Raw genomic sequence first — 17269 nt, 5'->3', positions numbered from 1 at the left:
CTAAAATCCCACTGAGGGTCTCAAAGTCCGGCCCCTGAACTGGCAGCATCACCTGGGATCACATAAAAATGCAAATTCTCAGGCCACACTGCAGACCTGCTGCATCAGAAATGTTAGATAGGGTTTTGCTTTGGAGTTGACTAGAGTAATCAGCTGGATCACTGGTTCTCAAATTGGGCTGCATATTGGAATTTTCTGGAAGTTAAAAAAGAAAATACCAAAGATTCTGGTGTAATCAGTCTGGGTACAGCCAGGGCATCGGGACTTTTGAAAGCTCCCAGATGATTCTACCATGCAGCCAGGGTTGCGGACCACTGAGGGAGATGACTTCCAAACAGGTGGAAGGGCCCCGGGCCGGGCAGAACCTTGCTAACCCTGCCATGTCAAAGCAGGTCCTGGGCAGAGAGGTTTACACGTCCAACAACCAGCTGGGCGGCGTGCAAATCATGCATTACAATGGCGTCTCCCATGTCACCGTGCCGGATGACTTCGAGGGTGTTTGTACCATCCTGGAGTGGCTGTCCTATATGCCAAAGGTGCAGTATTCCCCCCCCCTGCAGCTTAGAGCCTGGAAGACTCTGTTGTCAAGTTCATTTGCCAGGTGGTGTGGGGAACAGGGAGCACTGAAGATGTGGCTGGGTTTAATTTTTCTTCACTCCTCCCTCCTTCCCTCTCTGATACCAAGCCCTGTACTTGCTGTTCTTTGCTTTCTTTTTTTTTTTTTTTTAATACCATTGTAAGGATGCTCTCTGTCAATCCTTTAGAAAGAGGTGGCAGTTTCAATGTGGATGGACATGTGTTAAATGTGGAATGATGTATTTAATGAAATGTTTAAAAACGAAATAGAGTTCTTACAACTCCTACACCAAGGCCAAGATTTAAGAGTCATCACTAATATTTACTGAGCACTTACTAAAGTCATTATGTGAAGCCCTTTATCTTCATAATGTTGTTAAATCCTCACAACAGCCCTATCGGAGAGCTGCTATTATTATTACCACTTTACAGATACGGAAATTGAGATTTAAAGAAATGCAGTACCTTGTCCAAGGTAATATGGCCAGTAAGTGAGTGGAAACAAGCCTCTAAAATGCACATGCCATCCTGTATGACAATTACTAGCAAACTAATTACCCTGAGATAATACAGCTAGAATTTTACACACAAGGTGCTTTGAATTTTAATGTCAAACATTAGCAACTTTAATATTTATTTTTAAATCTTTGTTTATTAATCCCAAAGCTCAGAAAGTTAATTGCTAAATATCCTCTTTATACCCAGGGAAATAGTTTATACTTAATTTACCAAAAAAATCACCTCTGTACTATTTCCATGTCATTGTAAATTCTCTAAGGGAATAGTGGATGGTTGGTGCCTGAACAAACAGAATAAAAGGCTGTTCTCTAACAACAACAACAAAAAGGTGGCATTTCCTCTCATCAAAAGAGGTAACATTGGACAACAGAGAATCCTCAAGCTTTGCAGTCAGGCTCGATTTGATTCTTGGCTTCCTCCTCAGTAGTAATGAGACCTCAGGACCATCTCTTAATCTTTCTGAGCCTCGGTTTCCTCATCTGTGAAATGGGAATAACAATAGCACCCACCCCAGGGTGTTATCATGATGGTTAAGTGACATGATGTGTAGAGCCCGGTGCTTACTAGGCCCTCACCAAATGCTACTCATAGATGTGACGATGAGCTATTTGGGGTTGGGCTTCTGTCACGTGACCAGGCATCACCACCAGAGGAGGAGAGGAGGGCAAAGAGCAGACTGCAGACGTTATTGACAAGCACAGGGGACTGAGCTGGAGACCTGGCTTTCTTTTCTAGGATAATCGCAGCCCAGTCCCAATCATCACACCCACTGACCCCATTGACAGAGAGATTGAATTCCAACCATCCCGCTCACCCTATGACCCCCGGTGGTTGCTTGCAGGAAGACCTCACCCAAGTAAGTCCTAAAAGGCTTTGCCTGAGACCTGGGTCTTGGGGTTTCTTTTCTGCGCCTGGGATAAAGGAACGTGTCAGTAGAAGCACTGTTACTTGGTCAGATGTCCCAGAGGGATACACCTGAGATCGAATGCAAAGGGGGTGGAGGAATGGAGATTTTTCTCTAAGCTTTTCCTGAGTTATTGACCAAGAAGGGGTGGAAACAGCCTCCGGTTTCTGGAGCTGATGGATGGAGGTGAAGGGTAGCAGAGGTCATGGCCTCCCTCCCCAAATTTCCCCAAATGCAGTTACATAGGTGGAAACTCTGGTGCTGTAACATCAGGGTTTCAAAGAGAAGAATGCTTCTCTCTCTCCCTCTCTCTCTCTTTCTTTCTTTTTCTATTTGGCTAAACCTAATAAGGTAACTCTCCATGAGTTTACTGAGGACGAGCAACTTAGCCTCTTCTATACCCACGTTTGCAGATTCACATGGATAGATGTGCACACACATGTTCAAACACACCCGTGTGCACCCACATGCTTTCACACACACAATTCTCTCTCTCTCTCTCTCTCTCTCTGAAAGGGACAGGTAGGCCTCCTGGAAGTATTTGATTACATTCGGAGCAACCAGAACAGGAAAGCTGAGCCGCCCCGTTACCACAATCCCGAGTCTAGAATTTCACACGCTGTCCCCTTTAGAACTTGGCCTCCCCATCCAGCTGTGTGGGGCAGGGGACGTGCTGCCAGGAGCGTGCCAGGCCCTGCCAGCAAAAGAAGCCCCATGCCCTACTTCTCCCTCTGCCATTTCTCTTGGGCTTTCTCGCCTGCGAGCACTGGCTTCATCTTGATTTTAAAAACGCCTGAGGGGCTTCCCTGGTGGCGCAGTGGTTGAGAATCTGCCTGCCAATGCAGGGGACGTGGGTTCAAGCCCTGGTCTGGGAAGATCCCACATGCTGCGGAGTGGCTGGGCCCGTGAGCCACAATTGCTGAGCCTGTGTGTCTGGAGCCTGTGCTCCGCAACAAGAGAGGCCGCGATAGTGAGAGGCCCGCACACCGCGATGAAGAGCGGCCCCCGCTTGCCGCAACTAGAGAAAGCCCTCGGACAGAAACGAAGACCCAACACAGCCATGAATAGATTAAAAACAAAAAACAAAAAAAAACGCCTGATATATTACTGACAGTTTTCTCCAGCTAGTTGGGCCAGCCCCCAGGCAGACACTGAGGTTGGGCTGCTTTGTTCCCAGAAGCCCAACCTCCCACTCCTGCAACTTGAGATCTCTCATCCTACCTGGCACCTCGTGTCCAAACTGCTGTCATTTACACCGTGGTGTAGATTCCTGGCACCACGTCCTCTCCAGGGATGGCTGCAATTGACATCATCATATTCATTCTCTCTCTCTCTCTCTCTCTCTCTCTCTAAAATCGAACACTTTCTTCCCAGTTAAATGGTTTTGAAGCTGCAGCCACCAGGTTAGGAGTGAGTTTTTTGGGGCAGGTGGTCCCTTCTTGAAATCCTACCTTCGGAAGACATCCATCAGCTCTCTGCCTCTTGGGAAGAAAAGGCAGAGATTGTGATTAGGGTCTCCTTGTGTTTGGCCTTGACAGGAGTTGATGTATATAGTTGGATGTTCTATATGGACTGAATTCCTGACTTGCTGTATTTTTTGCAGCCCTGGTTTTGTGTGTTGGGGTGTGGGGGAAGGGTCGGTATCTGTGTAGTTTTCCAGGAAAAAAGGTATTTGGGCTGTCAAGGTCAGGCTGTCCTTAGGGAGACGGGAGAGCAGTCTGCCGCTCCAGGCGGATGCTGGGGGGCCCTTATCAACCCAGCCCCTGGCCTGGGCTTCTGCCCTTCTGCCCACAGCCCTGAAGGGAACCTGGCAGAGTGGATTCTTCGACCAGGGCAGTTTCAAGGAAATCATGGTGCCCTGGGCCCAGACCGTGGTGACGGGACGAGCAAGGTAACCCTGAGGATGGGGCAGGCAGCACACACCTGGCCTCCCCAGGTATTGGGACTCCCAGGTACAAAGCCAGGGATTCTTTCCTCCTAGGTGGCCCCTAGGGACACTTTCTTCCTGGCCCCAGGATTTTCTGAAAGGAAAAGCAGTGGGGGGCAGGGGGGATGGTTTTCTGGATGATGAACTTCTTCATAAAGCCTGGATTTGTCTGTGGCTTTAGAAGGCATCTCAGCCAACCTCTTGCTGGGGCCCAGCACCCTTGCCCCTCGTGTCTGCCCCTGGGGCAGGGCTCCCTAGCCAGGGGGGCCATGGACCCCTTTGGGAATCAGAAGGTGGCCCTGGTACTCCCCCCGGAAACTGCACAGACGGTCAGAACTGTGAATTCCCATTTCAGGAGGGCCACAGGCAGGAACCCCTGTTGTAGACCATAGCTGGCAGAAGGCTTAAATGCTTGAATGCTTTGAAAGCTGAGCCTCTCATTCCTCAGTGGTGTAGCCCTTATCTTTTTGGATCACTCCAGCTGCCCAAAAGTTCCTCTTCATATGGAGCCCAAAGCAGCGTCCTCATAATTTACCACTCAGGTTCCTGACACGATGTAGTTGCTTCAAGTCCAGGTTCTGGAGTTGGACCTGAGCTCTGTCATTCACCCTCTCTGGGCCTTTACATCCTCATCTGTAAAATGGGGGTAATAATTCGACACCTCCCCCACCACAAAGTTGTGATGATTAGAAGAGACAACATATGTTAGGCACTTAGAATATAAACAGGGAGTTCCCTGGCGGTCGAGTGGTTAAGACTCCACGCTTCCACTGCAGGGGGCGCAGGTTTGCTCCCTGGTCAGGGAACTAAGATCCCGCATGCCACACAACGCGGCCAAAAAATTAAAAAATAAATAAAAAGCTTTAAAAAAAATCATAACCACTCCACAGGTGGTAGCAGCTACCACCACTGTCATTATTGTTGTTATTATTTACCTCCCTGCAATAACTACGAAAATACTAAGCCTAGTATTGGAACTTAGCTGCTTCTCCGTAAGTGTTTTATTTTTTTTTTAATATGTTTTTTAAACATGAGATGAAATCTACCCCTCCCTCCATAAGGAAGCTCTTTATTTGAAGACTGCTCTCCCCAAACCTGCCTCATACAACCGTTGGGAGTGTAAATGAGAGTAATTAAGTGCCGCATGTGGCTGGGGGCAGCCAGTGGTCAGCGGTGATAGATACCGACGCCACGGACTCCCCATGACTGAAGCTCCTTCAGGCTCAGCATCCCTCAGCCCTTTTCCAGACGTGACGTGGTGTCCAGACCCACGCTGTCCACCGTGGTAGCTGCTGGCCACACGTGACAGTTCAGATTCAGATGAGTTACAGTGAAAGAGCATGACACGTATTCGGTTCCTCCGCTGTCCCTGCCGCATTCCAAATGCTCAGTGGTCACGTGCAGCTCGCGGCTGCCACGCTGGTCAGGCAGATAGAGAACGTGGCCATCATCACGGAAAGTTCTAGTGGACGGTGCTGCTCCCGTCCTTGCACTGGCCTGACCCTCCCCCCAACCATGGCCGCTGTTGCCCCAACAAGGGCACCCAAAGGACCTTGCCAGCCTGCTAGTTTGTGAGGCTTTTCATTGCTTTGGGGCTGCTGCTTTGCCTTCCGGTAGAATAGCCTGCCAGACTGAAAACAGCACTCTGCTCTGTATGCCCTCATCCCGGCCACCCAGGACCCAGCCCATATGCCTGTAGGATATCAGCTCGGGCTGGCTGGACTCGCCGGTCCCCGAATCTGCCTGGGACGCTGCCCAGCACCCCAGTTCCCTTGTGCTCCACCTTGCAGGCTGGGGGGGATCCCCGTCGGAGTGATCGCTGCAGAGACACGGACAGTGGAGTTGGCTGTGCCCGCAGACCCTGCCAACCTGGATTCCGAGGCCAAGGTTAGGGGCCAGGGAGCTGGGGCTGCTATTTTCGTGTTTTGTTTTGTTTTTTTTAATTGAAATGTAGTTTACTTACATTATCATATTCATTTCAGGTGTACAGCACAGTGATTCAGCATTTTTACAGATTATGCTCTATTAAAAGTTATTACAAGATAATGGCTATAGTTCCCTGTGCTATACAATAGATCCTTGTTGCTTATCTAGTTTATACATTGCAGTTTGTATCTCTTAATCCCATCCCCCTAATATGCCCCTCCCGCCTTCCCTTTCACCTTTGGTAACCACTAGTTTGTTTTCTATCTGTGAGCCGGTTTCTGTTTTGCGTATACGTTCATCTGTATTATTTTTTACATTCTACATATAAGTGATATCATCCTGTGTTTGTCTTTCTCTCTCTGACTTATTTCACTAAGTATAATATTCTCTAGGTCCATCCACATTGCTGCAAATGTCAGAATTTCATTCTTTTTAATGGTTGAGTAGTGTTCCATTGTATACATATACCACATCTTCTTTACCCATTCATCTGTTGATGGGCATTTGGGTTCCTTCCATTTCTTGGCTATTGTAAATAGTGCTGCAATGAACATTGGGGTGCGTGTATCTTTTCAAATTAGTGTTTTTGTTTTCTTTGGATATATACCCAGGAGTAGAAGTGCCAGATTGTATGGTAGTTCTATTTTTAGCTTTTTGAGAAACCTCCTTACTGTTTTCCAGAGTAGCTGCACCAATTAACATTCCCACCAGCATTGTACGAGGGTTCCCTTTCGTCCACATCCTCACCAACATTTGTTATTGTAGACTTCTTGATGATAGCCATTCTGACAGGTGTGAGGTGCCATCTCATGGTAGTTTTGCTGGGGCTGCTCTTTTGGCTGGCTCAGCTGACAAGAGTGGGTCCTAGGTGGTCACACGTCTGTCTTTCCAGCTCAGAGACTCAGAGGAGTCCTTGGCCCTGGGGGGGCTTCAGCACTCTCTGTGGGATGCATAGTGCCCTGCACTGTCTTCCTCAGAGGATGACGGGTCCCTAGGAATCCCTCCCACCTCCAGCCCCCATCGCTGTTGCTGTTTCTAGGGTGGGCCACACCGCATACTGGGAGGAGTTCAGAAGTCAGAGGGCGGGTCCTCGGACCCCATTCAGAGTGGCCTCTACTAGCTTGGCGCCTGTCAGTGGGCAACGGGAACCTCCCTGGGCTGCAGCGTGAGGGTCACGTATCTGAGGGTTACAGACGAGCTTTGGGCCTTCCCCATGAGCCCTGGCTCCGGCCTTGGTGCCAACTCGGATCAGACTGCCTGTCCTCCGGGGTGAAGTGTGGGCGGCCGTCCCGTGTTCCGGGGCTGCCCTTGCACAGAGGAATCGGACCCAGGCCACTCTGTGTTCCAGATAATCCAGCAGGCAGGCCAGGTGTGGTTCCCAGACTCGGCCTACAAGACAGCCCAGGCCATCCAGGATTTCAACCGGGAGAAGTTGCCCCTCATGATCTTTGCCAACTGGAGGGGGTTCTCCGGTGGCATGAAAGGTAAAGTGGCCTTCTTGTGGGTGCCCTGAAGCCTCGGGGTCAGCACTCAGGACAGCCCCCTCGGGGTCCCATCATCATTTTAGCTCAGCTCCCCCCAACCCTGAGCCATTCAGGTAACGCCGCCCGTTTTACAGTTGAGGAACTGAGGGTGCCTGGTGCGACTTGCTGGAGGTCACGGTCACACCAGGAGTGGCAGGGGAGGCAGGGGCGGCCCCGGGAAGCTGCCCAGTGACCTGGGCTGTCACCTCCCCACTTGGTAAGATGGGGAGAAGACGCCTGCCCTCCTCAGGGGGCTGCTGTGAGCATCAGTGACCTGACAGTCACGCAAGTGCTTTTTAAGCCACCAAGCGCATTTCAAGATACAGTGACTGTCAGTGGGCTGTTGAGGAAAGAGCCGGACGGGGGCCGGCGGACCTGGTCTGAATCCTCGCTGGGTGGGTGACTGCTCCGAGCCGCTGTTTCCCTCCTCTGTGAGGGGAGTAAGAGTAGGACCAACTCAAGGGCCAAGGTGAGGACTCGCTGAGCCCATCACTGGCACGTGGTGTTTACTCTCAGTGTGATTATGGTGGATTTTGTTATGGTGCTGTTGTTACCATGTAGGGTGCCTGGTACTGGATGGACGCCTCTTGGTAGAAAATAAGGACCATCTGCCTGTGGGCAGGAGGGGAGGGCCTGTGTTACTGTTAGGGAGGGTTCTGTTCTGGGAATAGTGGGACAGGCCGGGTGCATCAGAGTCAGAGCTGGAAGGAATCTTAGAAATCGTTCTGTGCCTCCTTTTCCAGGTGCGGACACTGAGGCCCAGGAAGGGAGGGGGACCTGTCCAAGGTCCCGTGGGCACTTAGAGAGCAATCTGTGCCTGGGCCGGTTCCTGCCTCTTGGCCCAGTGAGAGTCTTTCCGTAGCGCTGTACAGCCTCCCAGCTGACCACGCTCTCCCAGACCCCCCAGGACAGCGAAGACTGGGACCTGCAGTCACCTCACCGGGTGGCTGCCTTGCTTTTCAGACATGTACGACCAGGTGCTGAAGTTTGGAGCCTACATCGTGGATGGCCTCCGGAAGTACAAACAACCTGTCCTGATCTACATCCCGCCGTGCGCGGAGCTCCGGGGAGGCTCCTGGGCGGTCATGGACACCTCCATCAACCCACTGTGCATAGAAATATACGCAGACAAAGAGAGCAGGTGGATGCGCCACCCCCAACCCACCTTAGCCTTTTCTTGTTCTCACTCCCAGTCCTCAGGCCCCATCACCTTCGAGCCACTGGCTTGAGGATCGCAGGGGTGTTCTGTGAGTTTCTGAAGGGACAGAGAGCCTCCAGTTTTACCAATCTGAAACTAGCATCCAGTGTGCAACTGGATTTTCTCAGTAAAATTAGTGGCTGGAGCCCAGAAGTGATGGAGGAATTGTTGTCTCTTCTTTCATCACTTATACTCACCTGCTTCCCAAGGAGGTTTGCAATCAAATTAAGAAAGACCCAAAGCATCTGAGCTTCCTGGCAGCCAGGATGAAAAGGGAAATATGACCAGTCATCTAGTTCTTACTAGACTCTGAGTCTCTCCCAAAGCTCTCCTGTAGAGACTGGGTTTTTTTCAGTTTTAAAACCCAGGGCCCAGTACAGTGCCTGACTCCTAGTGGGTGCTTGGGAAATACTAGCCAAACAAATGACTGAATGAATACTTGCATGAGAGGATACCAGTTCTTCAGGGGAGAGAAACCTTCTTGGCACTTTTTTTTTTTTTTAAATCAGGAATTCATCCCAGGAGCTCTTACAGAAAGGATAATGACAATAATACTTGCAACTCAGTGTTTGAGTGCCTTCAAAATGAAGACTATGCCAAATGCTGTGTAGACTGTAAAGGCTTCAAGAGTAGTTCTGCCCAAAATATAGATAGGCACCTTCTTCCTGTGTCTATTCCCTTATTCATTCCTTAATCCAATGAATATTTATTGGGTACCTCCTATGTCTCAGGTGGTGGGTTAGGCATTGTGATATGGTGCAAATGAGCCAAACCTGCCCTGCCTTCAGTGGCCCTAGACCTTCATGGAAGGCTACTGAGGTCACCCTCCAAGAAGACTCAGGACGAGAACAGCCTTGAATGGGGTCATCATTAACTTTTCACTCTGGCCACCAGGAAGCTCAGAGCTACATATAGTATTGCTCAGGGTTTCCAAGCTATCAAAAGAAAAGGGGAAAAAAAAAAAAGAAAAGAAAAGGGGGCAGGGGGAGAGTGAGGGGTGAGTGAGAGAGTTGGGAATGAGAGGGTCACTCATACCTTGGATCCCTCAGTGTGCCTCTGTGGGCTTTAAGGAGATCAGAAACAGTACCCTGGTCCTAGGAGAGCAGAGATTAGGAAGGCCAGAAAGGACTGTGGCTGAAGAGCTGAGACTTATGTTGTTCTGGAGAAAGTCATACACTCTTGGAGCTGAAAGGGCCTTCCAGAGTTCAGAATAGTCCATTCCATTCCATCCATTTTTTACTTTTTGGCCTCACCATGAGGCCTGGGAGATCTTAGTTCCCCGAATGGGAATCAAACCCGTGCCCCCTGCAGTGGAAGCACGGAGTGTGAACCGCTGGACCGCCAGGGAAGTCCCAGAACACTTTATTTTAAAAGCTGGTTTAGGTCTTCATTCTATGGATATAGAAGCAGATGACCAGAGAGGGGAAGTGACTTGCCCAAGGTCACACAGTGAGTCAATGAAAGAGCAGAGGACTGACACCAGATTTCCTGGCTGTCTTGCCTCCCCCTGCCGTGTCCTCTGGCTGTCGCTTGCTGGGGGACACCTCATACACCACCCCCCTGCTGCTGTTTTTTTCAGAGCGAGTGTTCTGGAGCCAGAGGGAACAGTGGAGATTAAGTACCGGAAGAAAGATCTGATAAAGACCATGAGAAGAATCGACCCAATTTACAAGAAGCTCGTGGAACAGCTAGGTGAGTGGGTCTGAAATGAATCACTTCTCAGAGGTCAAGAGAGGCTCAGCCCGCTCATTGCTGGAGGTTTGTGGTATGTTAAAAACAGTGAAGACATACCAAAACACAGCAACAAAAATTATGAGATATTTTAAATGTTCACATACGGTGTATCAACTCCTTTAACATTAAAAAATATACACTATGCCTTAGTGAGTGTATTTCTCGGCACACACAAGATATAATAATTGAAGTATTTCGAGCCAATAAGAAACATTAGAATTTTGGTAGCAAAATTACCCTTTAGAATTTTTCCATCAGACATATTTTTGTTTGAGTGACAGCCTTGTTTCACTTGTAACTTTAGGTGTATTTCTCTTTAAAAGTCCATGTTAGGTGTCAATGTCTTTATAACTGATCTGTGTCATCATAAATTCACAAGATTTATGATGATGGTGATGATGGGTGTATAATTTCTTTGATTTGGTATCAGGGTAATGCTGATATCACAGGGCGAGTTGAGACGTGTTTCCTCCTATTTTCTGAGTTTGAATTGGCACTATGTCTTTAAATCTTTGATAGCAGGTTTCTAACTACAAATTCAACTTTTTATTATATATAGGAATGTTCAGTTTAATCTGTTTCCTCTTAGGTGAGCTTTCATAGTTTGTATATTTCAAGGAATTTGTCTATTTCATCTAAATTATCGAATTGGCATAGACTTGTTTATAATATTCCCTTGTTAGATTTTATCATATATATTAAAAATGGTACCTGATAGTGTCCTGTAAGCACAGTGGGCCTGATAAAAGGGGATAAATTTGAAGTTGCGTGTTGAATGCTGTCTTGCAACTCTGGGTGCATTTTTGAGACTGCACAAGCGACTTGACCTCTGGGCATTATCAGAGTTAAAGCTGAGGCCTGTCTTGCACACCCTGGTTCTTGCCCTTACCTGCAGGAATGCCTGAGCTCTCCAACAAGGACCGCAAGGAGCTGGAGGGCCAGCTGAAGGCCCGGGAGGACCTGCTGCTGCCCATCTACCACCAGGTGGCGGTGCAGTTCGCCGACCTCCACGACAGGCCCAGCAGGATGTTGGAGAAGGGTGCCATCTCTGTAAGAGCCTGCAGCTCTAGGGACGGCGTGCATGGCCCATCCTAAGGTCACCTGGTTTCCAACACACAGAGGATATTTGGGCTCAGGGCTTTGGGATGAGTCAAATGCCACACGTTAGAATCCCGTAGGGAGCTTAAAAAAAAAAAAAATCCTAGTGCCTAGGTGGCTCTCCAGACCAATTAAATCAGAATATGGGTGGTGGGAGTGGGGAGATGCCAGGCATCAGTATTTTTTTTTTCAGATCCCCAAGAGATTGCAATAGGTAGCCAAGTTTGGGAACCACCAGTCTAACCTCTGTGTGTTTAGAACTGCTGGTCCAGGTTTGGGAACCATTGTTCCCAGCCTGCATTCACCCACCACTGACCGTCACAACCCCGCCCTATTGCCCTGTCCCCACGAGGACATCCCCAGTCCTGCTACCCCTGCGTCCCATGCTCCTTCCTACCTCGCCTAAGCCCTCTGTACCTCTGGTGAGCCCGTGTTCTGTGTCTGGAGGTGGAGGTGGGCGCCAGGTTTGTTCCCCAGGAGAGGCAGCCTAGAGGCCTGGCAGCGTCCTGCCTCTGCCGCCTCCCCAAGCCTCAGTTTCCCGGCCTGTAAAATGGGAATGGTCCCAGAGCCTTCCCCAGCACAGGGCCGGGCCCCGGCAGCCTCCCGAGTCCCCCGCCCTACCGTTTCTGGGGGCTCAAGCCTGGGGCTTGTCCGCAGGACATCCTGGATTGGAAGACCGCCCGCAGCTTCCTGTACTGGCGCCTGCGCCGCCTGCTGCTGGAGGACCAGGTCAAGCAGGAGGTGCTGCGGGCCTGCAGCGAGCTCAGCCACGTGCACGTCCAGTCCATGCTGCGCCGCTGGTTCGTGGAGACGGAGGGGGCCGTCAAGGTGGGCCTGGGGCGGAGATAGGTGGGCTGGCGGGGGCGGGGGTGCGCCCCGCCCGGCAGGGTGTCCCGCCCTGACGCAGCCTCTGCCGCCTCCCCAGGCCTACCTATGGGACGACAACCGGACGGCGGTGCGGTGGCTGGAGCAGCACTGGCAGGCGGGGGAGGGGCCGCGCCCCACCGTCCGCGAGAACATCGCGTACTTGAAGCGAGACTCTGTCCTCAAGACCATCCGAGGGTGAGTGGCCGCGCCGCCTGCCCACCCACCTCTTGCACTTGTCAGCGAGCGCCGGAGCCGGGACTCGTGTGCAGCCGCCTGCCCACAGGGGGGCCGCTCGCATCCACCGCATCTCACGGTCCCCGGTCTCAGCCTTGGTGTCGGGGTCCACGGCCCAGCCCCCCCGGCAAAGAGGCCGCCGCTCCCCCAAGCCAGATCTCCCAGCACAGATTCCTAGGGATGTGATCAGGAGGTTGTGCGATGATCTCAGTTCATGGTCCTTGCTGGAACATACAGGGGGCCTGGCCCAAGGTCACAGCCAGAGCGTGTTTGGTTAGAGAACCCACATCCCAAACTCCTAGGCCTCAGGCTGCTGGCTCCCACTCTGTAGCAACCTTTCTGGAGGGTTGGCTCCCTGCGTCCCCATGGGGTAGGTGGCAGAGCGCATGGGACCCCATTTGGGGGATGAAGCCGAGGTTCAGGGGGAGTGTTGTGTCTTGGGTCGCACAGCTTATGACCAGGAGATTCCACTGTTGTTCCTTGAGGTGGTTCTGCTTCCCTCTTGCCCCAAAGGACCGTCACCCTGACAGTGACCACAGCAGGAAGAGTGTTGGGAGCTCTGGGTGGTTGGTTGCCCACCACCCCCAGGAATGGGAAGGGGCCCTGCACAGGGATCTGGGGCTGCCGTAGGGCCCATTGAACTCAGTGGCAGGAATGACCTCGCCCTTCTCTCTCCTCCCATGCAGCCTGGTTCAAGAAAACCCCGAGGTGGCCGTGGACTCCCTGGTGTACATATGCCAGCACATCAGCCCGGCCGAGCGGGCCCAGATCATTCACCTCCTGTCCACCATGGACAGCCCGGCCTCCACCTGACCCCGGTCCTCCCGGTCACTTGCAGGTCCACGGGCAGGAAAAACCACACTGATCTGCTGACTGCAGGCCCTCGCCTGCACCTTGGGACTGCTTTTTAAAACTGCTGCAAGGCTGCTGACCCCCAAGTCACTCCTGTTTCAATAAAAGGCTCAGAAGAGCCCCCTTCCAAGCAGAAATCACCTCCTCTCCATTGTTGGGAAGTCTGTTTTATGTCTCTTAAGACATTTTGCTGCGTCACTGAATTGAATTGAACCCAAACACCCCAGTTTCCAGCCACTTTGCCTGCTTTGTGGGATCCAGGTGTTCTTTTTAGGCTCTGTCAGAGCATGGAATCTTATTATTATTATTTTTACTCTGAGACCAGTTCATGATGTAAGCATCTCATAGCAGCATAATAAAGAAAGGAAAATAGAGACAAGACAAGAGAAAACCTATTTTTGTAATGACGCTTATTCAGATCCAGTTGAGTCACCCAGGAAAGGGTATGAATGATTTTTTATTAAGAGTGTGAAATGGTATTTTGTTCCCCACGTGGCCCCTAGTAGTGAATCACTAGCGACGTCCCATTACCAGGCTTAGTTCTCACATTAGCAGAGAATTGCATAGCCGTAGGTTCAAGGGCATTGGGAGACTTCTTTTATGTGGTTCACAGCCCTCTGCCTGCCCCTTCCCTCCGAGGAGGAGAGGGCGAGCCCTCCCATGTCCTGGAAGGTGCACGAAGAGGCACGCATCCTCAGCCCAGGTTGGGAGGACAAAGAAGAGAAGGAAAGCCTTCTCCAAACTCGAAGCCCAGCTTCCTCCCAGGTGTCACCGCTGTGATTGCCATCACCTGCCTTGGAGGGCCCTTCGGGTCACCTTCGCTCTTTCGCCTCTTGCCTCAATGTCCGTTGGTGGGATCTGGCCCTGACGGACAGAGCTGTTGATTCCCAAGGACTGGACCACAAGGACCACACTGATTCACTCAGGGAGGGCTTCGCAATGCATCCGCCAGTACCCAGCACTGAAGGCCGCACAGCGTCAGGACCTGCGATCCTTCTGGCCCCGTCCATCTGTCCCTGGGTGCCAGTGATGGGAGGGAGTTGGCCACCCTCCACTGCTGTGATGGGCAGTTTGAGGACACCAAACGTTACACCTGTCCAACTTGGAGGCCAGCGAGGTTGCCCGGGGAAGCCCCTACAAGCTGCAATGCTGGAGGATGTCTGAGGCCATCGGCCAGTGACAGCTCTGGCCGATGAAGGTGGTGTGGGTGCAGTGAGGGGTGGGAGAAAGATAAATTGCCCATTGTCGAATCCTGAGACTGGAGGGGGCAGGGAAGAGTCCATACCGCTTTGGGAGCCGAATGCTTTCTGTGGGGGGGAGGCCCTGCTGGTTTGGGAGGGATGGTAAGTCGATGACTAGCTGCTACCCAGGAACAGTGGGCGGAGGAACCTGCCAGGAAATATGTGGAATGAATAATTTTTTGAAGGAAGCACTTTGGCCTTGGCTTATTTGGAATAGAGAAAGCAGGCCGCCTCACTGGGGAATCGCTCTCCATCCTCCGACAACCACTGAGATCTTGTGCAAGCCCCCATCTCAGGAGGACAAAGCTCTGATTTGACTTCCCCTCCCGAAGGCCACCGGGGAGCGGGGGACCACTTCATCCTTGCAGCTCAGTTTCAAACATGGACACAAGCTGCTGTCTGCCGGCAGCTGAACAGACTTTCCCTGATGGGGTCGACTTTCTTCCCTCGAGAGACTTAGCACAGGCGCCTCCAGGGAAGGGAGAAAGGATCAGACCACTGAGTGTGGACAGAGGCCTGGGTGGGCAACCCAGGTCTAAACTGAATGCTCAGGGTGACGGCCACTGGCACCTGGCCTCGTCCCGTGCAATCCCATGAGCTTTTGAGGTGGATGCCACAATCCTGTCTACTTTCTGTCTCTCTGAACTTAGCTATTCTAGGTACCTCATATAAGTAGAATCATACAGTATTTGTCTTTTGGTGACCAGCTTATTTCATTTAGTGTAGTGTACTCAAGGTTCATTTATGCTGTAGCAGGTGTCAGAATTTCCTTCCTTTTTGAGGTTGAATAATAACTCCATCATATATATAGATCACATTTTGTTTATCCATCATCCATCGATGGACACTTGGGCTGCTGTGAATAGTGCTGCTATGAACATGGATGGCAAATATCTGTTCGAGTCTCTACTTGCACTTCTTTTCTTTTGGGTATATTCCCAGAGGGGAATTGCTGGGTCATATGGCAAATCTGTATTGAAGTGTTTGAGGAGCAGTCACCGTTTTCCTTGGGGCTACACCCTTTTACATTCCCACCATCACTGCACGAGGGTTCTGATGTGTTCACATCCTCATTAACACGTGTTGTTTTCTGTTTGTTGTTTTTTTATGGTAGCCATCCTATTGGGTGGAGCCTAGAAGTCATTTTAACTCAAAAGACATTGAACCTTTTTCCTTGCATCCCTCAAACATCATGGGCGGGATGTACAAACCCCACCAGCGAGCCTTTAAATTCCCAATTCCTCTGCCTTCCGCTTCCGCCGCCCACTCAGCTGCTCCTCCCCTGGTTGCCCTGCCTCCCTTCCTTCCGCCAATGAAGTTTCCCATGTTTCAGCTGCCAGTTTGGTCTTTGTCCTGCTACCCCTGGACTCAGGGGGCTGTGACTCTGGAGATGGAAGTTTCAGCATCTGTAACCAGAGGAAGAACGGCGTCGGTAAAACCAGCATTGTCCAGAGGCACCACCTCATCTCCTACTTCTGACCTTTTATCCTTCCCCTAACCTCCACCAGCTGCCCTTCAGGAGCAAACACTACACCAGGCAGTATGGTGCCGTGGAAGGGGCCAGGAGATCTGCAGACCCAGGGTTAAATCCCAGCAGTGTAACCTCAGAGTTTTGGCTCCTTTTTAAACCAGCAAGTAGACAGTGTCCACTGAGCCCTCTGAGACTGACGACTGACTGTGGGGAAGCAGAGTGTCATCGGAATCCCATCTCTACCCCTTGCTAATCACAGGTAAGCTACTCGGCCTCTCTGAGCCTCCGTTTCCTCTTCTGTAAAATGGGGGCGTGTTTGTTTTCTACGGCTGCTGTAACAATTAGCACAAACTCAGTGGCTTAAAAACAACACAAATTTATTCTCTTACAGTTCTGGAGGTCAGGAGTCCAAAGTAGGTCTTGCTGGGTTAAAATCAGGGTGCTGGCAAGGCTGCAGTCCTTCTAGAAGCTCTAAGGGAGAATCTGTTTTCTTGCCTTTTGAAGCTTCTAGAGGCCTCGTTCCATCTTCAGAGCTTGACATTGACTTCCCTCTTCTACTTTGAGCCTGTGATTACATTGGGCCCACCTGGATAATCCAGGATGCTCTCCCAGCTTAAGGGTAGCTGATGAGCAACATTAATTCCATCTGCTACCTTAATTCCCTTTGCCACGTAGCATAAAGTCACAGGTGCTGGGGATTAGGATGTGGCTGCCTTTGGGGGCCATTATTCTGCCCACCACAGGGGATGACAGCTTTACACCATGGGGAGTAGGAGGGAAAAATAAGATACACTGTGTCATAGTGCACATTGTAGCATGGAGTAAGCCCCCTCTGCTCGTAAGCCGGTGTTATTTGTCTTTTTGTTGTTAGACTGTGGGTGATTTCTTGTGGAGGAGGAAGAAAAGCTGCATGATCATGATCTGAGACTCAGTTTTCTCATCTGGGAAATGGGACCATCCCACTGGCTGGGTGTTTGGTTGTGCTGTTTCAGGGAGATGCTGCCGGAGCAGCGTTTAACTCCACGATGCACACGGCAGGCCCTCAAAGGGTGGCAATGAATATGTTTCTCCCGTTAGTTGGCCAACTGCAGAGAAACCCTCAACTAAGCCTCATTCCTCCGTCTCTCCTCTATGCTTTCTCCTGGCGTCAGCGTGGTCCCTGCACAGGTGGGGTTCTGGCTGTGACTGGGGCTCTTGCC

General features: G+C 51.0%; 1 protein-coding gene across 1 annotated transcript in view; it reads left to right on the top strand.

The window, feature by feature from the left end:
* ACACB (acetyl-CoA carboxylase beta) overlaps positions 1 to 13716 on the top strand; it is a 99400-nt gene extending 85684 nt beyond the window's left edge. The window contains exons 42-52 of the mRNA XM_068563713.1: positions 393 to 536; positions 1831 to 1951; positions 3794 to 3890; positions 5717 to 5813; positions 7201 to 7336; positions 8339 to 8516; positions 10153 to 10265; positions 11203 to 11357; positions 12063 to 12233; positions 12331 to 12467; positions 13193 to 13716. Of these exons, the coding sequence (XP_068419814.1) occupies positions 393 to 536; positions 1831 to 1951; positions 3794 to 3890; positions 5717 to 5813; positions 7201 to 7336; positions 8339 to 8516; positions 10153 to 10265; positions 11203 to 11357; positions 12063 to 12233; positions 12331 to 12467; positions 13193 to 13319 (1476 nt within the window). The 3' untranslated portion in view covers positions 13320 to 13716. The remainder of the gene's footprint in view (positions 1 to 392; positions 537 to 1830; positions 1952 to 3793; positions 3891 to 5716; positions 5814 to 7200; positions 7337 to 8338; positions 8517 to 10152; positions 10266 to 11202; positions 11358 to 12062; positions 12234 to 12330; positions 12468 to 13192) is intronic.
* The last annotated feature ends 3553 nt before the right edge of the window (positions 13717 to 17269 follow it).

The sequence above is a fragment of the Eschrichtius robustus genome, chromosome 14 (genome assembly GCF_028021215.1).
Source record: "Eschrichtius robustus isolate mEscRob2 chromosome 14, mEscRob2.pri, whole genome shotgun sequence".
NCBI classification, from domain to species: Eukaryota; Metazoa; Chordata; class Mammalia; order Artiodactyla; family Eschrichtiidae; genus Eschrichtius; species Eschrichtius robustus.
The sequence above is the reverse complement of the archived record's forward strand: the minus strand, read 5'-3'. Positions and strand labels throughout refer to the sequence as shown.